At 56.2% G+C, this 24,990-nt stretch overlaps 1 protein-coding gene across 1 annotated transcript; it reads right to left on the reverse strand.

The window, feature by feature from the left end:
• Positions 1-1,259: 1,259 nt before the first annotated feature.
• LOC309583689 (olfactory receptor 14J1-like) lies at positions 1,260-24,595 on the reverse strand (the record flags this gene model as incomplete). Its single annotated transcript, XM_082299487.1, has 3 exons — positions 1,260-1,265; positions 23,535-23,685; positions 23,835-24,595. 3 exons carry the CDS (start codon positions 24,593-24,595, stop codon positions 1,260-1,262), a joined length of 918 nt encoding a protein of 305 aa, XP_082155613.1.
• Positions 24,596-24,990: the final 395 nt, after the last annotated feature.

Here is a 24,990-nt window from a genome sequence, read left to right on the forward strand (position 1 = left end):
CTGTTCTTGCTTGATCTTCTTGAGCTGAGAACCTTCTGGCTATCTCACTGCTCCTTGGAGTATTGTGTTGCTCTGGGTTCTGCAGATAGTTATCTGAGGTGGGAACTGGCCAGATGAGTTGCTGCCCTTTGTAAATGGCTCTATTTAAATTTCTGTGCTATCTTGGACACCGCTTAAGGTGTTGGGTCCTTCTTGCTTCAGGTGCTGTAAATGGGAAGATGAGAAATTCCTTCCCATCACTGATCAAAGTCCTGGCCAATCTCAGTATCAGGGGAGATCTTAATGTGATTAATTTCCTTTGCTGCAGTATCTGTGCCAGGCTTTTCTCCCTTGTATTTGATCGTTTATAACATACACAGATACATGTTTTACTTAGGGAAAATCTGGGAGCATGGTGTGTTCATAGCTACTCGGTAACATATTTTCAGTATATATAACACGTGAATGGAAAAGGGGAAGTGCAGCACAATGAGTGTGTTTTGGGTATCTCCTGCAGATGTTGAATCTGGCCATAAGAAGAGATTTCTAAGAAAGTTTTATTAATGAACGTTGCATCATTGCTTTTTTTATGCTTGCAGCTGCTCAGAGGGAAGGAAAGTCCCACGTCTCTCTTACACTTGTTGAAACACAGCATGATTTGTTGGTGTATATAAATTTAAGCTAGCTATTTCTCATTTGACTTCATTTTGCTTTGTGCCAAGGTCCTCTGGAGTAACTGAAACAGAAGTAAAATGCCTGTTCTGATGGAATGATTGAATAAAATGTAAAAGGATAGCAACAGTCAAATTAGATCCCCTTGCTGCTCATTGCCAGGAAGAGCTGGTTCATTAAACCAAAGCAGGATGGAAGTGATGAGCAATGTGCTTGCTTAAAGGATTCCTCCCTTGAGAGGGTGATGGTGTCACCTGGATCCTTGAGATCATCATCTGCTGCTTGCTGACTGCCTCTGAGGAACAAGCCTCAATGTCACCTTACCTGTCTGTGACCCATCGGCCTCGGGAAACAGCTGCTTTCTCTCATGCTGCACTGGTTTGGAAAGGAAGGAAGAGGCAGGAAAATTGTGACTTTCACCTGTGTGAGTGCTTTGGTGGCAACAAGATTGTGTCTTTCTATGTAAGAAAGTGTGTCTCTCTCTTTAAAAGCCTGGTGCTTATTTTCTTTGCTAAGCAATTGCAAAGAACCAATAAAATAGACAGTGTTGTGGTGGATATTAACTTTTAATGAGCTTACAGAATAGAGCCTCTCATAATTGGAATTCCTTAGCTCTACAGAGATAATGAAAATAAGAATGTAGTGAAGTTGCTATATACACTAGCAGATGATTTCCAAACACTGAAACCCAAAGGATTTAAAATTTATTCTGCTAAGAAATTGCTTGGGACATGCAACTCTTGGACAGGAACTACATTTCATACTAAGTAGACATCATCTGGTTATGTTGAAATGTAAAGACTCAATTGGGGTCTTGCAGAAAGCAGTGGTAGAAGTACTGTTGGCTTTGCTAAACGCAGACCTGGGGCAGTGGGAACTATCCTGGTGCTGGCAGACAACAAGGTCTGCATGGAGGCGGGGGTGGGGGAAATCACAGGTAGGGCTTGGCCCCAGTATTTTCAGAACTATAAAGGACTTGGAATGGCCTGGGAAATTCTGTTCCGGGTAGAGCTGATGATGGGATGGGTCAGCATTTAGGAAATGCTGATTAAATGAAGGGCACGCAGGGAGTTGAAGACATTGTGTTAAGGTGAGGAACAAGACCGGGACACCGCGCTGGGGCCCCGCGCACTTTTCCAGCCCGGCCGCCCCCACGGGCCGGGCCCCGCGGCTCCCGCTGCCGCCCCCCAGCACGGGGCTGTGTCCCAGACCCCACGGTCCAGCCCGAGGGTTGGGGGCGGCAGCGGAGCTGCTGGACGGAGCTTCCAGCCCCGCCAGCCGCAGCTCCGATCCCTTGGGCCGTGACGCCGGGGACGGGTGTCCGTCGGCACTCGGGGTCTGTCAGCTTTTGCAATGCAGAGGGAGAAACTGAGTCCCAAGGGGTGTCGCTTTCCATCAATCGCTATTTCTCCTCTCTTTTCCATGACGGATTTCACAGCGCTTCCTTTCGCCCCAGAGATTTGGAAAACAAAATTCCCGGCTGCCCCGGCATCCCTGCAGCTCTCCACAGCTCCAGCCTCGTCCCTCCTCTCCGTTTCCTTCTCTCCAGTCTCTCCCGCCTGGCCCTGCCGGCTCGGAGGAAGGAGATTCCCCCGGCACCCCCTGCCTCCTCCTCCTGTCCCGTGGGGCGCAGTTGGTGCTTCTGGAGCCGCCTGCCCGCGCAGCCGGACCCGCCCTGCGGCCGCTCAGCGCTGCAGCCGAGGGAATGAATTGCAGGCACCGCTGCGCTGGGCTGGCCCTGGCCGGGTGCCCGGGGCCACCAAAGCCGCTCTGGCACTCTGCTCACAGCTGCAGCACACAGAGCACTGAAGGAAAGGCTCGTGGGCTGGGATCGGGGCAGGGAGAGCTCACTCACTGCTCACTGCCAGGGCCACAACAGACCCAAGCTGGGGAAATGAATGGAATTTATTTCCAAACCAACCACACCAGGACAAGGAGAACTAAAACAAATCCTAAAGAAACACCTTCCCCACCCCTCCCTCCTTCCCGGGCTCCCAGTCTCCGCCCGCAGTCCCTCCTCTGCCCTCCCTGCACGGCAATCGTGTCACCAGCCATGAACTTGGCTTTTGCCTCATCCCGGGATCTCTTCCCGGACAGGAAGAACTTTCCCCAGCACAGATTCAGGCTGTGGCAGCCTTTGAGGCTCAGGGTGTTTCTCCTGCAGCTCCTTGCAGGTCTCCTCTCCCCGTGCCGGCTCTCCTGCGCCACAGAACTCTGCCGGCTGCAGCTTTGCAAACGTCAGGTCCAGGTCTGGATGTTCCTGCACGATTTGCTCGAGGTCCTTGGGGGCTGCATCCGATCCACTGTTGTTGTGTTCCCCCTCGGCACGGAGCCCGTGGATCTGATGGCCCCTGGCCAGGGCCTGGCACAGGAGGTGGAACCTGGGTGCTGCTGCAGCGGCGCCGGGGGAGCCCCAGGACTCGCTGTGGCCGCTGTGGCAGCCGCAGCACAGCCCGTTCCCAGCGAGGAGCCCAGGGCTCCGTGGGGCTCTGCAGGACCTCGGCCCTGGGGCTCGTCTGCATCAGCCCGGGCAGCTGGGCTGGACTTGGCTTCGTTTGTGTCTCTGGCTGCCCTGGCACAGCAGCTGCCCAGCGCTCAGGGGACAGCAATGGGAGCGGGGCAGGTCGGGGTGAGCTTCAGTGTCTGTGCCCGGCAGAAATGCCAAAGCCTTCCCTAAGGAGCAGCGAGTGCTGCCAGAGCACAGGATGCTGCTGCTGCTGCTGCTGCTGAGCACGGGACGGCCCCAGGGCTGATGCCAGACAAAGCCGGGATGGGAGCCACAAACAACGGGAGGAGGGGGGGAAGGGCAGGAGAGGACGAGGAAGAGCGAGGGGGGAGGGTGGATGGAGGAGCAGGAGCGGGAGGAAGAGGAGAGATAAAAGGGGAGGGGCGGGAGGAAGAGGAGAGATAAAAGGGGAGGGGCGGGAGGAAGAGGAGAGATAAAAGGGGAGGGGCGGGAGGAAGAGGCAGGACAGAGGAGGCAGGAAGAGGAGCCTCCACGTGCATCCATCGCTCTCTGTGTCCGCAGCTCTCGGCTCCCCCCATCCCGCAGGTGACCGGGTAGGGACAGCTCGCCCCAAATATCTTGGGCGGTCACTGGGGTTATTTTTGGGAGAGGGGATTTTTGGAGCTTGGAGGACTCCAGCACCGAGCCCCAAATATCTTTGTTGGTTCCTGGGGGAAGGGGGTTTGGTGGGGCAGGGGGGGAGGCGGATGTTTGGATCTTGCGGGGCTCCAAATGTGAGTCGGAAATGCCCCTTGGGGGATATTGGGGAGCCCCCGGCACGCGGGGTTTTTGGGGTCCCGGTGGCGGCTGCCGGGAGAAATGGGATGGGGCGGGATGGGGCCCGGGAAGGGTGGGATGTGGATTGGGGGGTGGGATGAAGTGTGGCGGAGGGGGCTGGGCGGGATGGGGCCTGGGCTGAGGCAGCCGAAGGTTGGGGATGATGAGGCCGGGGGGACCCCACTCCTGAGGGGCGTGCGGGGTATCCGGCAGCTCGGAGGGAGTTTTGGGGCACCCCTAATCCTGAGGGGGTGGTGCCGGCAGCGGGGGACACGTGGCTCCGGCAGCTCTGGCCCCAGCTGAGCCCCCCCCGCCGCCAGCGCCCCCCGGAGCGGAATTTGGGGAGGGGGAGGTGGGGGCGGCCAGGCCGGGCCCCCCCGCGCTGTCCCGGCGGGGGCCGAGTGCGGGCGGGAGCCCCGCGGGGCCCGGCCCTGCCCGGGCACGGCTGATGCCGCCCGCCCGCGCTCCGCACTGGTCCGGACTGGTGCTCCCAGTGCCGTGCGGGGCGGGGCCGCTCTGGGGACCCCCCAGGGCACAGCGCGGCTGCTTTGGGGCTGTGGGCAGCGCCCGGCGCTGGGCATGGGGCGTGTGGGGGCAGCTGGGGCCGCACTGGTGGCACTGGTGGTGCTGGGAGCCCCCTCGGCCGCGGGGTGAGCGGTGAGAAAGGGGGCGGGTCTGGGACCCCAAATTGAGCGAAATGGGGAATGGAACCCTCAAAGTGAGCAGGAGGGGCCTGGAACCCCCAAAACCAAGGCCGGGGGAGGGGAGGTGGGGATTGGGGATGGGGAAGGTGCAGAAGGGGAGGGGCTCGAGAGGGGCCTGGGAGCCCCAAACAAAGCGGGAGGGGGCTGGGACACCCAAATTGAGCTGGAATGGGGCTGTGGATTGGGGGAATGCTGAGAAAGGGGAGGAGAGGGGAGGGAAAGGTGGAGTTGGGGCAGAAGAAGAGCGGTTCCATGGGGGTCCAGCCCTGTCCCCCAGCACCTGAGGCCTGGAGCGATTCCCTGGGGCTCTGGGGAAGGGAGGGATCCGCACTGGGGGGGTCCCCAACCCCCCTGTCCATGCCTGGGGCTGATCGGGGCTCCCCCCACACAGCAGCCGGTGCTGCGGCAGCCGTGGGGCAGAGGGGGTGGGAAAGGGGGGGCAGGGTGGGAGTGGAGGAGGAGCGGGAGGGAGAGGAGGGAGAGAGGAGGAGGAGGAGCTGGAGAACCACGAGGTTCCACCGCCCGCCCACTGTGTCCGCAGCACCCCCAGCCCCGGTAGCATCTTCCCCCCCATCCTGCAGGTGAGCGGGGAGGGGGAGCTCACCCCAAATCTATCGGGGGGTCAGCAGGAGGGGTTTTTTTGAAGGGGTGTTTGGAGCTTGCAGATTCTGGAATCGAGCCCCAGATGTCCTTGCATGTCCCTGGGAGGGATTTTTTGGGCCAGAGGGGATATGTGGGTCTTGCAGGACTCCAAAGCTGAGCCATAATTGCCCCTTGGCAGTCTTGGGGGTCCATGTGAGGATCACCCGGTACTTGCAGGGTGGGACATTGGCTTTGGGGATCCCCAGGAGAGCTGGGGGCTGGAACACGGGACCCCTGGAGTGGGGAGAGCAGAGAGGGACGATACCAGAGCTGGGGGACCCCAAAGAGCCTGGAGGGGTGGGGGGGCCTGGAGATGAGGTGGGGCTGGGACCCCTCAGCCCTGAAAGGGGGGGTGAGGAGAGAGGGGAGCCTCAAGTGCCTGGAGTGGAGGGAGGCTGAAGAGGGAGACCCTGGGACCTCTGGGAGCCAAAGCAGAATCAGGAAAAAAGGGACCTGTGGGACCCCTGAAACCCCCAGCATCCCTAAGCAGGACCCCGGAGAGGGGGATCCCCAGGACTCACGGGACCCCCAGCAGCCCTGACAAGGGGGACCCCCAGAACCCAAAGTGAGGAGACTGGAAAGGGGGAACTCCTGGAGGATTCTTCTGGAGTCACTGTCAATTTTTTGTTGGTTTTTATGGACACCGGTGACATCTAGAGATGGACTTGAGCAGTAGGAAGCCCCAACCCAGGACACTCATCCCTAGTTTCTCCCCAAACCAGGATTTCCCATTCCCAGCCCTTGGCCAGATGAAGGAGGAGGCTGTGAGGAAGAGGAAGATGCCCCGGGAGCCCCAGGCAGGTGAGGAGGAAGTCAGTGCCCCTTTCCCCTCTCTCCTGCTCCATCTCCCAGCCCAGCATCGCCCCCGGCTGCAGGACAACCCCGCTGCCGACGCCGTCCTGCCGGGGACGGACTGGGGGGATCTCCTTGCCCTTCCCTGTGGCACGGAGGCAAATCCCATCCTCTCCTTGTCCTTCCTCCCCAGACAAGGAGCTGAGCACGGAGCCCAGGGAGGACAAATCCCCGCGGCAGAACCTGGTGGGAGAGGCCGTTTTGAGCGGCTCCACGGCGCAGGAATCCAACGGGGAGGAAAAGCCCCGGAGATCCCGCAGGAGGAGGGGCTGCAAACGCAGCCCAGGGTGCTCTGAGGAGGAAAGACCCACCCTGTGCGGGGAAGGCGGCCGGAGATGCAGCCAGAGGTCAGAGCTGGTGGTTCATGAGCAGCTTCACAATGGGGAGAAGCCCCACAAGTGTGGGGAATGTGGGAAGAGCTTCAGCCGGAGCTCCCACCTGATCGTCCACCAGATGATCCACACTGGGGAGAGGCCCTACGAGTGTGGGGAGTGTGGGAAGAGCTTCAGGTACAGCTCCCACCTGATCCGCCACCAGATGATCCACACCGGGGAGAGGCCCTACGAGTGTGGGGAGTGTGGGAAGAGGTTTCACACCAGCTCCAATCTCCTCCTGCACCAGCGGATTCACACGGATGCGAGGCCCTTCCGCTGCCCCGACTGCAGGAAGGGCTTTAGGTACAACTCTAACCTCATCAAGCACCGGCGCATCCACACCGGGGAGAGGCCCTACGAGTGTCCCCAGTGTGGGGAGAGCTTCAGACAGAGCTCTCACTTGACCAGACACCAACGGAGGTACCACTAAGGGAAGCCCTGCGAGTGCCCCGACTGCGGGAAGAGCTTTGTCCTCTGCTCCAACTCCATCTCCCATCAGAGGAGCCACGTTTGGCAGAGCCCTGGTGACCCACATTCCCTGTGATCCAGGTTGGGAAGACCCCTGGCTGGTGCTCTCCACGTTCTCCTGGATCCCCGTAGGCACCTGGGTGAATGCAGGGGCAGGAACATCCATCGGGACTCTGATTGAAATCGGAAATTCATTGGGAAGAGCTCTTGTACTGACTTCACAGCATAAAAATTCTCACCTGCTCTGTCCAATTGTTTCTTTTTGTGCCACCCAGCAACCCTGGATGATCTTGGAGGTCTTTTTCAACCTAAACACTTTCCTCCTTCATCCCATCACAACAACCATAATTGGGGTAGAAATAAAGAAATTAAACAAAGGTATCTAAAGTGGCACCATTTTAGCAAGATTTGGGGGTGAATTTGGGGTTGGTTCAGGGGAATATTTGGGAGAATTTGGGTGTTGTGATGCCATGGGTTGGGCAGACGGGGCCACAGTCTCATAGTTGTGGGGGCAGAATGTGTCCACCTGAGCCCGTCTGTTCTCCAGGAATTCTGGTTGTCTGTCGAAATTCCTGTCCTGGGTCTCCCCCTTTGGGGTGTGGCCCTCAAAGTGCCCAAATCGCTGCTGAAGTGCCTGAGCTGCTCCTGGCCGTGGATGTTCCTGTCCCCCAGCCTGTCCTGGTTGGTGCCATAAAGGGTGGGAGGGGATCAGGGGGGCTCCTTGGGGGACTGGGCTGGGCTTTTGTGTCTCTTGAGGGCATTTGTGGTGCTTGGAGGGGCCTTTTGGAGTGGTCTCTGAGAGAGTTTAAGTGATCTTGGCAGGGCTGTGTGTCTTGGAGAGAATTTTGTGGTTCTTGGGGTCATTTATGATGCAGGGAGTGGTTGGGGGGGTTCCTGGCCGGGAGCTGTGGGGTGATTTGAGGGGTCTGGGAGTGGCTGTGGGGCTGGGAGGGGGTTTTAGGGCAGATGTGACCTCTCTCCCAGACCCCAAAGCTGCCACCAGACCCCACACCCCAAGATGCTGCCAGGGCTGGCGGCTCCATGTTGGGGTTCATCCTCCTGGCACTGCACGAGAAGGTGAGGGGGGGTCCCCAGGGGCCGTGTGTGTCCCCCCAGAGCGTGTGTGACCTCCCCCATGCCGGTGTCACCCCCTTTTCCCTGCCCACAGGGCTCCTGAGCCAGCCCCTGCTGCCCCGGGAGGGAATTTGGGGAGGGGGCAGAGGGGGTGCGCAGCCCCCGCCGGGGGATGACCCCGGCCCAGCGCCCTTCGTTCAGCACCGAGCTGGGCTTGGGGCCGCAGGAGGAAGAGGCCGATGGGAAGCAGATCCTGCAGGGGGGACAGGGCTTGGGCTCAGGGCAAGGTCCTGCCCTGCACACCTGGCTCAGGTGTGAGCCTGCCCCGGGAAGGGAGCGGGACATTGCCATCCCCACGGATCAGGGCTGGGAGCAGCGCTGGGAGCACGGACATGGAAATCCTGGGAGCCACTGGGACCGCCCTGGGGGGTGAATGATCCCCCCCAGCACCTTTCCAGGCCGCCCTGCGAGCTGAGAAATGCTCGCTGGGCCTCGGCCTTGGCCAAGAGCCCCCGGGCTCAGCTGCTCTGAGCTCAGGCGCTGCCGGCTCCCGCAGCCCGCCCAGGGCCGCCCTGCCCGTGCCGGGGCTGTGCTGGAATTCTCTGCTGCTGCTGGGCCACTCGGGGGCTCTGGCCCAGCAGGAAAGGTGACCCTGAGCCAGGAGCTTTCCTTGGCCGCAGCAAAGCCTCGGCACGGAAACACCTTCCCAGTGCTGGGCCCTGGGCCGGGAGGGATTGTGCCACCAGAGCTGTCCCTCCATTTCTTCTGCCAGGCAGCTTTAGCACAGGAGAAGTGGAGAAGGCAGAGCTGCCTCTCAGCTTTCCGCAGTCCTGCAGAGCAATCCTGTGTGGGAAGCAGCCTGGGAACAGGGTTGAGGTGCCAGGGCAGGGGAATTGAGAGCCCTTTCCTCCACCGTGGGCCCAGGCTCTGGCCCTTGCCCTTTGCAATGGCCCTGCAGCTGCCAGAGGGGCCTTTTTGGCTCAGCTGAGAGCAGTCCTGCTGCAAGGCTGTCCTCGAGCTGCTTGGGCTGCACATGTGCCCAGGGAATGCTCATTGCTTGCAGTCTCAGGCGCTGTGGGTGTGCAGGTGTAACTACTGCAGGAGGGAACAGCTCTGCTGGGGGCAGTTCTCTTTTTCTTGGTGGTTTTTCTGTTGAATGAACGTTCCCTGCCAGCTGTGGGCAGAGCTGTGTAGCTGTATGTGCCACTTGTGTGTGGCACTGTGGCTCAGGAGGTGGCCAAGGGGAGCTTGGCCGAGGTGTGGGCAGAGGAATGGCCATCAGGCCAGGCTGGGGGGTCAGCGGCCGGTCAGTTGCGTTGCGTGGCCGCGGCTCTGGAGGCTTGTGTGGGAGCGTGTGCAGGGCTGGAAGGCTGGGGCTGCCGCCGCTGTGTCCCAGAGCCGGGAAGGCCGGGGCTGGCCCGGCCCTGGCCCGGCCCCGCCAGCTCTGGCAGCTGCCGGCGGGGACACAAAGGGCAGCTCCGAGCTGCGGCCGCTGCGCTGCGGCCGCACAAAGGCAGCGCCCGCAGAGCTCCAGGGCAAGGTCCTGGCCCTGGCTCGGGGCTGGGCCGGGGCCAGCGGCAGAAAATCAACTTGCAGCTTGGGCCCCGCAGCAGGGAGGAGCAGCAATTGCTGGCTGAGAGAGACTCTTGCCAAGGGCCTGCGGGGCCGGGCCCCAGGGAACGGCTTCCCGCTGCCCGAGGGCAGGCTGAGATGGGATGTGGGGCAGCAATGGTTCCCTGGCAGGGCGCTCAGGGCCTGGCCCAGGCTGGCCCCAGAAGCTGCGGCTGCCCCCGCATCCCTGCAAGTGTCCCAGGCCGGCTCGGCCATTGGGGCTTCCTGCCCAGGAGGGCTGGGCTGGGCTGGGCTGGGGCTGCTGAGGGCGGGATGGGCTCTGCCTGAGACAGCTGAAGGCTGCACATGATGAGGCCGGGGGGACCCCGTTCCTCAGTGGGTTCTGGGGTATCCCACATTCCTGAAGGGATGTCAGGGTATGTCCCGTTCCTGAGGCAATTTTGGGATGCCCCCAGTGCTTCGGGAGGGGTTGTGAGAGGGGGTCTCTGGTGCTTGGAAGGGGGACCTATTGTCAGGGATGTGGGGAGCCCATTTTGGGAAGGATGCTGCTGTTTCTGGCAATGTTGAGAGGTTCTGAATGGGCTGTGGGGCCCTGGCTCTCATTTTGGGACTTGAGGTGAGCCCATGGGCACAGCAAGGGCTGAGGAGAGGTTCCAAGCTCCCATTTGGGATGGAGGGATTGAGCGGGTGCCTGCAATCAACTCAATGCCAGCCCCAGTGTGTCGATGGCAGCCCCAAATGGCTCGATCCGTCAGCCCCAAGGCCCAGCTGTGGGGAGTCAGGAAGCACAGAAGGGGAATTGGTGTCCAGGAGGGCTGGGATGGGATGGGGATGGAATGGGATGGGTGGGGGTGGCATTGTTGGGGTGGGATGAAGTTTGGGAGGAATGGGGTGGTGTGAGAGATTGGTTACGTGAAAAGGGACATATAGATTCGGGATATACAGATTCTTTGCAGCTTACTGATCTGAGAAGCTGGCTACGTGAGAACGGGCACATAGACCCTTGCAGCTAGCTGAGCAAGGTCTCATAAGACAATGCACCACACATCCTGTGTAACAACCGAAGTTACAGAATATTACATGTATCTTGCTCAGTAACTGAACCACCATTGAGCCTTACTGCTGAACTATGGGTTTATTTGCAGAGCCAGCAAGGTTAGGTTTTGGCAGCAAAACAATGGACATCTGTGGTTAGAAGGCCAGGGAAAAAGGCAGAACTGCTGACCACGAAAGGGGGTCTAAGGAGGGGTTTAGAATCAGCTTAGTCGACGTGAACCACTTAGAATGCGCCGTTACAAATATGCATAAAGCCTATCATTGTTAGTATATAAGGAGTTCTGGTACAATCAATAAATCGGATTCCAGCTGATCACTCATATTGAGCGTCTGGGTTTCCCCACTATCGCGACAACAGAGTGCGTTGTAACATCACAGGGTGGCTGTATGACATCAGAGAGTCAGCTGTGACATCACAGAGCAGCTGTGTGACATCACAGAGAGGACTGTGACATCACAGGTGGTGTGACATCACAGAGTGGCTATGACATCGCAGGGTTGCTATGTGACATCGCAGACTGAGCTGTGACATCGCAGATAAGGCGGTGATATCACAGGGCAGAAGTCTGACATCATAGAGGAGACTATGACATCACTGATTGGTTGTGACATCACGGAATGGGTTGTGACATCCCCCCCACAAACTCCGGCCCAGGGACTCCCCAGGATATTTGGGCCAAGCTCCCCCTCCCCATCACCTGTGGGATGGGGGGATCGATGCTCCTTGGGGTGAGGGGCCTGCAAATTCTGGGACCGCTGGACCCACGAGCTCCCTCCTCTTCCTCCACCTTCTTCTCGTCTTTCTTCATCCGTCCTCCTCCTTCTCCCTAATCCCACCTCCTGCTCCTCCTCTCTCCATCCTTTCTCCTGCTTCTTCTTCCCCCCTTCTTGTCTTCCATCCCTCCTCCCCTGTTCCCCAAGCCCCTCACATCCCACGGGAGGAATGGGAATGGAGCCAGGACAGGTCGGGATGGGCAGTGCAGGGCTCTGGGCAGTTCCCACGCCCTGGGGTAACCTGGCCAAGGGAAAAGATGCAAAATTGGTGGGTGGAGATAAAAACTTGGTGTTGTGGTCACCCTGGGTGGGGACTTCCACCCCTCTGGTCTCATGTCAGGATGGAGAGGGGAGCAGGGAATGCAGAGACTGATGGGAGATCCCAAGGGATTTTAGGGGCAGGACGAGGGCTGCTGTGAGTTCTTGTTGGGAGAGGTCAGCCCGGAGACCCCAGAGTGTTCCCAGGGCCCTGGGATGGAGAGTTGTCACCACCTTCTGCTTCAGGTGGTGGTTCTGGAGGGACCTGGGCTCCTTGGGGCTCTTCCTGCAGCCGAGAACTTGTAGGGAACCTCCTCCAGGTGGCTCCTCCAGGTGTTCCAGGGGCTTGGGGCTCACGGTGAAGCCCTTCCCAGAGTCTGGGCATCCATAGGGGCTCCCCAGTGTGGATCCCCTGGTGTCTGGGGAGGCTGGAGCTCCTATGAAAGCTTTTCCTGCCCTCCTGGCCCCTGTAGGGTCTCTCTCCTCTGAGATGGCACCTCTGGGCAAAGCTTGGGCAGACACAGGACTTCTCCCCCACTTGGATCCTGTGCTGGGAGATCAGCTCCGTGCTCCGGCCAAAGCTCTTCCCACAGGAGATCAGTCCCCTGCAATGATGGCAACTTTGGGCTTCTCCAGAACCCCTCCCACTCCTCTGGAGGTCCCACCCCCCATCTTTCCCCTCCTCCACCCTTTTCCCATCATCCCCCAATCCTCATCCACCAACGGACCCCACGAAGGGGAAGGGTCCCACTCCCTTTTTCCTCCCTCTCTCCGATATCCCCCTCTCCTTTCTCATCCTCCCCCAAAGCCTCCGTGTCCCACGTACCTGGTTTGGGGCTCTCAGTTCCCTCTCCCACTCAGTCTGGGGAGTCCGATCCCCTTTTCACTGCTCTCCCCCTCTTTAAAACGGGTCTCCCTTTCCCCCCCCCCCCTCACCCCAGAGCTCCTCGCCCGCGGCCGGGGGGCTCCCAGCACCACCAGTGCCACCAGTGCGGCCCCAGCTGCCCCCACCCGCCCCATGCCCAGCGCCGGGCGCTGCCCACAGCCCCAAAGCAGCCGCGCTGTGCCCTGGGGGGTCCCCAGAGCGGCCCCGCCCCGCACGGCACTGGGAGCACCAGTCCGGACCAGTGCGGAGCGCGGGCGGGCGGCATCAGCCGTGCCCGGGCAGGGCCGGGCCCCGCGGGGCTCCCGCCCGCACTCGGCCCCCGCCGGGACAGCGCGGGGGGGCCCGGCCTGGCCGCCCCCACCTCCCCCTCCCCAAATTCCGCTCCGGGGGGCGCTGGCGGCGGGGGGGGCTCAGCTGGGGCCAGAGCTGCCGGAGCCACGTGTCCCCCGCTGCCGGCACCACCCCCTCAGGATTAGGGGTGCCCCAAAACTCCCTCCGAGCTGCCGGATACCCCGCACGCCCCTCAGGAGTGGGGTCCCCCCGGCCTCATCATCCCCAACCTTCGGCTGCCTCAGCCCAGGCCCCATCCCGCCCATCCCCCTCCGCCACACTTCATCCCACCCCCCAATCCACATCCCACCCTTCCCGGGCCCCATCCCGCCCCATCCCATTTCTCCCGGCAGCCGCCACCGGGACCCCAAAAACCCCGCGTGCCGGGGGCTCCCCAATATCCCCCAAGGGGCATTTCCGACTCACATTTGGAGCCCTGTAAGATCCAAACATCCGCCTCCCCCCCCGCCCCACCAAACCCCCTTCCCCCAGGAACCAACAAAGATATTTGGGGCTCGGTGCTGGAGTCCTCCAAGCTCCAAAAATCCCCTCTCCCAAAAATAACCCCAGTGATCGCCCAAGATATTTGGGGCGAGCTGTCCCTACCCGGTCACCTGCGGGATGGGGGGAGCCGAGAGCTGCGGACACAGAGAGCGATGGATGCACGTGGAGGCTCCTCTTCCTGCCTCCTCTGTCCTGCCTCTTCCTCCCGCCCCTCCCCTTTTATCTCTCCTCTTCCTCCCGCCCCTCCCCTTTTATCTCTCCTCTTCCTGCCGCTCCTGCTCCTCCATCCGCCCTCCCCCCTCGCTCTTCCTCGTCCTCTCCTGCCCCTCCCCCCCTCCTCCCGTTGTTTGTGGCTCCCATCCCGGCTTTGTCTGGCATCAGCCCTGGGGCCGTCCCGTGCTCAGCAGCAGCAGCAGCAGCAGCAGCAGCATCCTGTGCTCTGGCAGCACTCGCTGCTCCTTAGGGAAGGCTTTGGCATTTCTGCCGGGCACAGACACTGAAGCTCACCCCGACCTGCCCCGCTCCCATTGCTGTCCCCTGGGCGCTGGGCAGCTGCTGTGCCAGGGCAGCCAGAGACACAAAGGAAGCCAAGTCCAGCCCAGCTGCCCGGGCTGATGCAGACGAGCCCCAGGGCCGAGGTCCTGCAGAGCCCCACGGAGCCCTGGGCTCCTCGCTGGGAACGGGCTGTGCTGCGGCTGCCACAGCGGCCACAGCGAGTCCTGGGGCTCCCCCGGCGCCGCTGCAGCAGCACCCAGGTTCCACCTCCTGTGCCAGGCCCTGGCCAGGGGCCATCAGATCCATGGGCTCCGTGCCGAGGGGGAACACAACAACAGTGGATCGGATGCAGCCCCCAAGGACCTCGAGCAAATCGTGCAGGAACATCCAGACCTGGACCTGACGTTTGCAAAGCTGCAGCCGGCAGAGTTCTGTGGCGCAGGAGAGCCGGCACGGGGAGAGGAGACCTGCAAGGAGCTGCAGGAGAAACACCCTGAGCCTCAAAGGCTGCCACAGCCTGAATCTGTGCTGGGGAAAGTTCTTCCTGTCCGGGAAGAGATCCCGGGATGAGGCAAAAGCCAAGTTCATGGCTGGTGACACGATTGCCGTGCAGGGAGGGCAGAGGAGGGACTGTGGGCAGAGACTGGGAGTCCGAGAAGGAGGGAGGGGTGGGGAAGGTGTTTCTTTAGGATTTGTTTTAGTTCTCCTTGTCCTGGTGTGATTGGTTTGGAAATAAATTCCATTCATTTCCCCAGCTTGGGTCTGTTGTGGCCCTGGCAGTGAGCAGTGAGTGAGCTCTCCCTGCCCCGATCCCAGCCCACGAGCCTTTCCTTCAGTGCTCTGTGTGCTGCAGCTGTGAGCAGAGTGCCAGAGCGGCTTTGGTGGCCCCGGGCACCCGGCCAGGGCCAGCCCAGCGCAGCGGTGCCTGCAATTCATTCCCTCGGCTGCAGCGCTGAGCGGCCGCAGGGCGGGTCCGGCTGCGCGGGCAGGCGGCTCCAGAAGCACCAACTGCGCCCCACGGGACAGGAGGAGGAGGCAGGGGGTGCCGGGGGAATCTCCTTCCTCCGAGCCGGCAGGGCCAGGCGGGAGAGACTGGAGAGAAGGAAACGGAGAGGAGGGACGAGGCTGGAGCTGTGGAGAGCTGCAGGGATCCGGGGCAGCCGGGAATTTTGTTTTCCAAATCTCTGGGGCGAAAGGAAGCGCTGTGAAATCCGTCATGGAAAAGAGAGGAGAAATAGCGATTGATGGAAAGCGACACCCCTTGGGACTCAGTTTCTCCCTCTGCATTGCAAAAGCTGACAGACCCCGAGTGCCGACGGACACCCGTCCCCGGCGTCACGGCCCAAGGGATCGGAGCTGCGGCTGGCGGGGCTGGAAGCTCCGTCCAGCAGCTCCGCTGCCGCCCCCAACCCTCGGGCTGGACCGTGGGGTCTGGGACACAGCCCCGTGCTGGGGGGCGGCAGCGGGAGCCGCGGGGCCCGGCCCGTGGGGGCGGCCGGGCTGGAAAAGTGCGCGGGGCCCCAGCGCGGTGTCCCGGTCTTGTTCCTCACCTTAACACAATGTCTTCAACTCCCTGCGTGCCCTTCATTTAATCAGCATTTCCTAAATGCTGACCCATCCCATCATCATCTCTACCCAGAACAGAATTTCCCAGGCCATTCCAAGTCCTTTATAGTTCTGAAAATACTGGGGCCAAGCCCTACCCGTGATTTCCCCCACCCCCGCCTCCATGCAGACCTTGTTGTCACCCAGCACCAGGATAGTTCCCACTGCCCCAGGTCTGCGTTTAGCAAAGCCAACAGTACTTCTACCACTGCTTTCTGCAAGACCCCAATTGAGTCTTTACATTTCAACATAACCAGATGATGTCTACTTAGCATGAAATGTAGTTCCTGTCCAAGAGTTGCATGTCCCAAGCAATTTCTTTGCAGAATAAATTTTAAATCCTTTGGGTTTCAGTGTTTGGAAATCATCTGCTAGTGTATATAGCAACTTCACTACATTCTTATTTTCATTATCTCTGTAGAGCTAAGGAATTCCGATTATGAAAGGCTCTATTCTGTAAGCTCATTAAAAGTTAATATCCACCACAACACTGTCTATTTTATTGGTTCTTTGCAATTGCTTAGCAAAGAAAATAAGCACCAGGCTTTTAAAGAGAGAGACACACTTTCTTACATAGAAAGACACAATCTTGTTCCCACCAAAGCACTCACACAGGTGAAAGTCACAATTTTCCTGCCTCTTCCTTCCTTTCCAAACCAGTGCAGCATGAGAGAAAGCAGCTGTTTCCCGAGGCCGATGGGTCACAGACAGGTAAGGTGACATTGAGGCTTGTTCCTCAGAGGCAGTCAGCAAGCAGCAGATGATGATCTCAAGGATCCAGGTGACACCATCACCCTCTCAAGGGAGGAATCCTTTAAGCAAGCACATTGCTCATCACTTCCATCCTGCTTTGGTTTAATGAACCAGCTCTTCCTGGCAATGAGCAGCAAGGGGATCTAATTTGACTGTTGCTATCCTTTTACATTTTATTCAATCATTCCATCAGAACAGGCATTTTACTTCTGTTTCAGTTACTCCAGAGGACCTTGGCACAAAGCAAAATGAAGTCAAATGAGAAATAGCTAGCTTAAATTTATATACACCAACAAATCATGCTGTGTTTCAACAAGTGTAAGAGAGACGTGGGACTTTCCTTCCCTCTGAGCAGCTGCAAGCATAAAAAAAGCAATGATGCAACGTTCATTAATAAAACTTTCTTAGAAATCTCTTCTTATGGACAGATTCAACATCTGCAGGAGATACCCAAAACACACTCATTGTGCTGCACTTCCCCTTTTCCATTCACGTGTTATATATACTGAAAATATGTTACCGAGTAGCTATGAACACACCATGCTCCCAGATTTTCCCTAAGTAAAACATGTATCTGTGTATGTTATAAATGATCAAATACAAGGGAGAAAAGCCTGGCACAGACACTGCAGCAAAGGAAATTCATCACATTACAGATCTCCCCTTATACAGAGATTGGCCAGGACTTTGATCAGTGATGGGAAGGAATTTCTCATCTTCCCATTTACAGCACCTGAGGCAAGAGGGACCCAACACCTTAAGCGGTGTCCAAGATAGCACAGAAATTTAAACAGAGCCATTTACAAAGGGCAGCAACTCATCTGGCCAGTTCACACCTCAGATAACTATCTGCAGAACCCAGAGCAACACAATACTCCAAGGAGCAGTGAGATAGCCAGAAGGTTCTCAGCTCAAGAAAATCAAGCAAGAACAGGATGTTCCTTAGCCTGGCTAACCCAGATAACATCTCCCAGCCATTAGCATGAGATGAAACAGAAAGAGAGAGGTTGAATCACTTGCAGTGTACAGATACTGCCCGAGGGAAATGTGACAGGTGACCTACAACATAAAAAATGCACTTAACTCTAACAACTAGGAAGTGAAGCTAAAAATGAGAAAAATTAGAAGCTGTTCTTGGATATGCAGTAAAAAGCACACTGACATCATAAACGGGAGAAGGAACACAAAAGCACCCAGCTGTTCAAAAGCTGTGCTATTAAGGTACAAAGAAATCAATGTTTTTTTAAAGAAAAAATCCCTCACAAGGTGAATGAGCTCAGTAACGCTCATACCAATATTATTTGTTAGAAAAATCATCTGCTCCAGTGCCTGAAGCAAAAGGTTTGCCATTTATTCCATCATTCCTTCAAATCCAGGGATTAGTGAGAACTTCTTAACAAATTCCTGCCTTGCCTTATGGTCCTTCAGCTTCACCAGGGCCAAAGCTTGCTGCTCAGAGTCAGTACACGAATCTCTGTGGTGTTACCATCCTCTCTGAGTGAGAAAAGCACTCGAGATGGTGAACAAAGAGATGGGGCAGTTTCCTGATGCCTGAGAAGGATGTTCTTAAGATAAACAAAATTGCCCAATCAAAATTTATAAAGAAATGACATTTATTATGCGACCAAAATATCGGTTTTAAAAGCCACGATGGAGAAAAGCAGCTCCGAGCCCGGGGTCGGAGCTGGGTGAACACGCATAGATCTGATCTCTGTCGCACCAGACCTCCCAAGTTCACGGATGCTGCTTTGGCTGGTCCCTTCTTATGCATTTTTTGGGCAGAGTCTGAATTAATTCTATTCTTCTCGTCATTTTAGCATATTCATGAAGTTTTCTTGTCCCAGAGCTGGGCTGCGCAAAGCCTTTCCTGGATCCCAGGAATTGTCCATCCTGGGTGATGAGTGGGCCATTTCTGCTGATGAATGGGCCATCTCTGCTTCCTGGAACAGTTATTTTTAGTTCCCGGGATGTCCGATTCCTTATCAGATGAGATGTAGATATCAGAAGGTGGCAATCAAGTCGTTATGGTGCAAATGTCCCGGTGATAAGATCTAACCCCACCTGGGTGGAATCCTCACTTATTGTGAGAGAACTTCTTTTAGTGTTGTGAAATTTTTCTCTCAGCCGGGCTGCTGAAGGGATTTTGAAACTTGGTCTCTGTAGGGTCTGATTACACTCCAATTTTATACATAATAGCACAAATTACATACCTTATTTATAACGTTCTCAACTCAGTGGCACAAAGTCTGCTTTTGTTCAGACAGGAATGAAGAGGAAAAATGGCAGAAATTCATAACAGGGACGATGAGGAGAAACATTGGGCTGTGCACACATTCAGTCCAAGCAACATCAATGCCAGGTGTGGTCTAAAATTCACGTTTGTGCTTTATTAAAGCCACGCACTGTATTTATGGCTCTCAGTGAATTCTGTATCCAAAAGGGACACGTTAGCTGATTCAAAATTAGTTGGATTTCTTTCCTTCTCCTGTAGCAGTGCCAGTAGGAGAGGTAACAAAGGCAGTTCCCTGGCCTTCAGACATTGCACAGAAGTGGGATCCATAGATACAAACTCAGGCAGCCAAACTGCAGGTATTTCATTCAGGGCCTAAGACATGAAGCTAGGCTTCTTTTAATAAATCACGGACAGGGATGAGCTCCTGACATTAATATTGCACTCCTCCCTCTTTCTGCTGAGACAGTCCGGCCAACACGAATATCCCTAATACAGATCCAGGGCTCTGGTATAACAGCCACCCCAAAAAGCCATAGTTCCAGCTACCTTTCCTTTCTTTGCATCATACCAGGAGGAATCAAAAGGAATGAAACCTATTTCATTTATTATTACAGGTGAGAGCCCCTCTAAGTACATAGGAAGAGAAGTTGTAGTTTGTAACCTTGTTCTCCATCTAGAAGTAAAACAGGGGCTGGTGTGAGGCAACGAGGGCAACAGAGAAAAGAAACTGAGGGATGTGAAGCCAAATTTTCAAGCATTCCAGGCAATCACACCACTCAGGGACAGTCTACAGCTCAGCAAATCACATGCTGGAATGCAGTGGAGTATGGAGTAGGGCAATAGGGAACTGCGGAACAAAATAGGTGCTACAGCCTCTTGTGCTCAGGCTCTTAGCCCAAAGTATGTTCCAGCTCCAACTGAAGGGCATTCTGAACCAGAAGAGCACTGACCTTTTGATTTTGGCAGTTCACAGTTCTCAGACAGCAGAATGTCTGTGGCTCCTCTCATCATTATTTTTGCTGTTTTCACTACTGGCCATCAAGTTTCCTGCAGTAGCCATCCATGAACCCCGGATCACTACTACATTAATAACACAGAACATGGCTCTCAGAGTGCATTAGTGAGGTACCAAGAGAAAACCCAAATGATGATCCTCCTCACTGAAAAGGTAACAGACAAAAAAAATAAAAGTGTGAAAATACTTTTTAAAAGATGGCTGAAATTAGGCAAATTCTTAAAATTAAGTAAATGTCTGAAATGAAATTTAAGCAAATTTAACTGTTGCAAAGTATTCTGAATACACATACAGTACAATATACTAGAGTCCAGAATTAGAAAAATTTCCAGTCATGGAAATATGGGGTAAGGGATATGTTTATTTGGAACAATGAGTTCAGCAGAGGTCTCTTTGCTACAAATATCTTGAATTTAATTCTTCTGCCTTGATACAATCTCCTGAGAAAATAAAAAAATAAAATAAAAATCCTACAGGAAAAACTTGTGTTGGGTGCAATCTCTTCACTCATACCTGATACAAAAGTCTAATTTATTTTCTTGATTTATTGTCTTAAGGAGAATGAATTAATTATTCTTCCACTCAGAAGTCTATGGCATCAATCCTTGAGTTGAATCAGAGAAAATTCAATCTCTCATGAGTTCCCACTCCATTTACTTTTCTTGTAAGTGTTCTGTTTTGTTGAAGTGAAAGCTCCTCTGGACTCAGGCCCAGAGGGAAGCCAAAGCACAGGGGTTGAATTAAAACCTTTGGACAAGCTGAGATACATGAAGTCACACCAAAGTGAAATAGAAATACAGATTTTTTAACCTTTAGTAGAAATATATGCTAAGTGCCTTAAACATTGAAAAGCTGCAGCAGAGACCTTAAACACAGTTCTTACTGCAGCAGTGTTACCTTTTCACAGAATTCTTTACTTTAGACAAAATATGGATAGAATGACACTGTTCACATTTTTTAGATAGAGCGTTCAAATAAACAATAAGAGTTGATAGAAACTGCATCCACAAATCTGTGTAATACCTGTGTAACACTGGTGTGAGGCTTACGACTGTTAGAATTAGACCAGGATCGGTTAAGAAAAGGAAAACTAGAATCGTGTGTTAATCTTATTGGTCAATTAACAAATCTAATCCACACTTCTGTAAGAAAAAATATAGAGTCTAGAGCATATAGAGCATATAGAGCATATAGAGCATATAGAAGAAGAAGAAGAAGCTGTTTTTGCCTGTTGTTGCTGTTGCTGCTTGCCTTTATCATGTAACCCCCTTTGAACTCTGCCTTCAAGAAAGCTGTGAGACTATGAAATACAGAACTCAGCAGAACAGCAGCCTCCTCTGCTCTCTCACCCTGGTCCGGGAAGGAAGGGTACCCCGTCCAAAGCTCAACAGCGCAGAGCCCCAAGGCTGCTGTGGGCAGCAGGGCCCAGGGGCCGTTCCCACCCGCAGCGCTCCTGTCCTGGGCTGGGCCTGCATAGGGGCTGGGGCACCATGGCTGGGGCAGCGGGGCACAGAGGGGCCACGGAGCCGCTGCCGGGGCTGACAGCGAGGCCAGGGACACACAGGGAATTTCTGGGCATTGCCTGCGCTGGGCAGGGCTGAGTGTGGGGAAGGCAGAGCTCAGCTGGCCTCGGTGGCTGCAGGAAAAGCCGAGAGCCCGGAGAGCCCCCGTGGCTGTGCTGGAGAGCAAGGCTGGAGGAGGGAAATGCGGGGCTGCTGCGGGATGGGGAGGGGGATTGAATTCCAGCAGGCACCGACGGGGGGCTGAGAGACTCAAGGGCTCCTTGGCCTGAGCCTGTCCTGGAAAGGTCTCTCAGCCCTCTGTGCCCATGAAGGGCTCCAAGGAGGAGCAGAGCTCATCTTGGCAGGACCCTCATGGAATCCCTGAGGGACAAATGCCAGTGCCTGCCCAGCCTTCCCAATGTCCCTGACACCAGAGGCCTTTTCCACATCCCTCGGTTCCAGGTCAGTGCCCAGAACACAGCACAGCCTGTCCAGGTCCTGGGGGCGATTCCCAAGGGAGGCAGCTGTGATTTCTCCCCACAGACCCACCACTCCGGTGTCTCTCTGTGCAGCCCTTGGCTGTCCTGAGCACTTTCCCTGGAGGCTCCCTGCCCTGGACGTTTGTCTCCATGCAGTTCTCAGCACAGCCCAGCAAAGAATTCAGGTGCTGTGAAAAGCGAGGTTCACTCTCCTGTTAGAATTTAAAGAGTTTAATATAAAGACAATAAGAGACACGTAAAATAAAGCAAAGGGATAACGGCCGGGTGCCTTGGCGCTCTGCCAAGAGCACACCTGATGCCCGAGGTGAGTCTCTTTTATACCATTTTTACTGTCTGTTCTGTATTTATATTAAAACTTTTCCAGGAATTGATCTGCATGGCCACTCCTTGGGTCCGCCTTTTTAGAGCATGCGTAGTCTTCTGCCTTGTGGTTTTATTTCTTTTGATTCTTGGGGTTGGGCCCGCTAGGTAAGAGTCGATGGTGGGGTGGATCTCTTAATTCTCCAGACAGTCAGGGCTGATTGCAGCTTTGGGCCTCTTTGCCCCCCGGGCAGAGCGGTGATAGCAGCTCTCGGACCCTCCTGGCTGCCCGTTCTCCGGGCGGAGCAGCCTTTGGGCCCTTTTGTTCTCTGGACAAAGTGTTGATTAGCAGCTCCTTGGGCCTCATCCTCTGCTCCCTTGGAGGTTATCTTACTTGCTCACACTTGCTAACATTCTTGCTAAAACGAGAGAAAACTACATCCACACAGCAAAAAGCATTTCTAACATTATATAATATCTACTTTAATACTTTGCGAGAAGCCAATACTATATGTTTATAACAGGTGCTTTCCCAGAGGACATTACTCTGGCAGTGAAGTGGCCTCAGGGCACAGTTTGTGCCCCTGGAATTGTGCCAGCCCCGAGTGCTGCTGATGGTGTTTGTGCTCACTCGGGTTCATCTCCCCACACCCACTCGATGCACTGCTGAAGGCTCCTCAGGACACAGCAAACACGGACTGCTGGCCTGGTCACTTGGTGTCCCTCCGTGCAGGGACAAACAACCTCCTGCAGGGGAGGGCAGAGGCCAGTGCTGGGATTGCTGGTGGCAGGGGCTGGTGTGGGACACTTGCCCTGGGCACCTTCCCAGGCTGTGCCCGGAACAAAGGCACAGCCCAGGCCCTGCTCTGCTGCTCCCTCAGGTCCATCCCAGGAGCTCTGGCAGTGCCAGGACACTGCTGCCTGCCCCCCCTGCACACTCCCCCCTGCCCCTGGGCACTGGGGTTTGCTTTGCCAGGGCATTCCTGGGGCACATTCCTGGCAGCAGCTCTGGAGGAGAGCGAAGCCTTCCTGCCCTGCCCCCAGGAGATGCCCTTTGCTGATGGAGCTGCTGTGCTGGAGCCCGGCTGTGTCCCAGCAGTGCCCGTGGCCTGTCCCTGCCTGTGCTCACAGCACGGACACGCAGCAGGACAGTGACCGAGCTGCCCGAGCACTCCGGCCTTGCACCCTCAGAAGGGCTGGGAAAGGGAGTGTGGAGCTGGGAAGAGCAGAGGTGGGAAGAGGCTGGGCCATTGTCCCTGGCCGTGCTGCTGTGCTGGGAGTCTCTTCCCTCCAGCTCTGCCCACAGGCACTGCCCCTGCAGAGCCAGAGAAGGGCTGAGGAACAAACCTTGGACACAAAGGTCAGGACAGCCCCTTGTTTTGATTCAAAGGCACAGGGAAGAAGCCTCCTGAAAGTCTTTGTGTTTCAAAAGAAAGGTAGATGTTCATGTAGAAATGCAAGGAGTAGTACTACAGTACTTTATAAAAAGCAGAATAACACCAGAAAAAGAATAAGAAAAAGCACCAATGAAAATATGGACAAAGAGGAAAAAGAGGCCAAGATTGTAAAGAGTTACATTCTGAAGGTTCTGGAGCAGAAAAGAGAGAGTTTATTGCTTCTGAGAAGCATCCTAGTCATAATTTTCCTCGCATGGCAGAAGGAAATAGAAAGATTTTAACTTGTGAAAAGTATCCAGTCCTCACTTTCCTCAGGGCATCCCTGAGCTCCTGGTTCCTCAGGCTGTAGATGAGGGGGTTCAGGGCTGGAGGCACCACCGAGTACAGAACTGACAGGGCCACATCCAGGGATGGGAGGAGATGGAGGGGGGGCTTCAGGTGGGCAAACATAACAGTGCTGAGGAACAGAGAGAGCACGGCCAGGTGAGGGAGGCACGTGGAAAAGGCTTTGTGCCGGCCCTGCTCAGAGGGGATCCTGAGTACAGAACTGACAAGGCCACATCCAGGGATGGGAGGAGATGGAGGGGGGGCTTCAGGTGGGCAAACATAACAGTGCTGAGGAACAGAGAGAGCACGGCCAGGTGAGGGAGGCACGTGGAAAAGGCTTTGTGCCGGCCCTGCTCAGAGGGGATCCTCAGCACAGCCCTGAAGATCTGCACATAGGAGAAAACAATGAACACAAAACAGCCAAAGAGCAAACAGGCACTGACAGCGATGAGCCCAAGTTCCCTGAGGTGGGATTTGGAGCAGGAGAGCTTGAGGATGTGTGGGATTTCACAGAAGAACTGGCCCAGGGCATTGCCCTGGCCCAGGGGCAGGGAAAATGTATTGGCCATGTGCCTGAAAGCGTAGAGAAAGGCACTGGCCCAGGCAGCTGCTGCCATGTGGGCACAAGCTCTGCTGCCCAGGAGGGTCCCGTAGTGCAGGGCTTTGCAGATGGACACGTAGCGCTCGTAGCACATGATGGTGAGGAGGAAATCCTCTGCTGAGAGGAAGAACAGAAAGAAAAACACCTGAGCAGCACATGCTGAGTAGGAGATGTGGCTGGTGCCCCAGAGGGAATTGTGCATGGCCTTGGGGACAGTGGTGCAGATGGAGCCCAGGTCGGTGAGGGCCAGGCTGAGCAGGAAGAAGAACATGGGGCTGTGCAGGTGCTGGCCGCAGGCTCCGGCGCTGATGATGAGGCCGCTGCCCAGGAGGGCAGCCAGGGAGATGCCCAGGAAGAGGCAGAAGTGCAGGAGCTGCAGCTGCCGCGTGTCTGCCAATGCCAGCAGGAGGAAGGGGCTGATGGAGCTGCTGTTGCACATTTTGAGCCTCTGGCCATGGAGTGCTGTTGAAGGACGAGACAGTGAGGAGTCAGGGGAGACTTTGCTGAGCAATGTCCAAGCCCTTTCTCCTGGCCCTGCCCCCCAGTTTTCCTTTTCTCAGAGCCCTTCCCTCAGCCCCGTGCCTGGAGCTCTGCTGGGATCTGGCCCCATTGCTGTGACGAGCAGGGGCTGTGCCCATGGACAGCGAGGAGTCAGCTCTGCTCTGCTTCAGCGGGGACATGGGAATGGGGACAGGGGCCGGTCCTGGGGCTGGACTCCATCAGCCCAAAGTGCTCCTGAGGCAGAGGAGCTGGGCAGCATCTCCTGTGCCAGGGCTAAGGAACGGTGACGGCCAAAGGCACTTTGAGAGGGTTTCCTGCTGTGCCCAGGGAGAG

Source organism: Coloeus monedula (assembly GCF_965178545.1).
Source record: "Coloeus monedula genome assembly, chromosome: 32".
NCBI classification, from domain to species: Eukaryota; Metazoa; Chordata; class Aves; order Passeriformes; family Corvidae; genus Coloeus; species Coloeus monedula.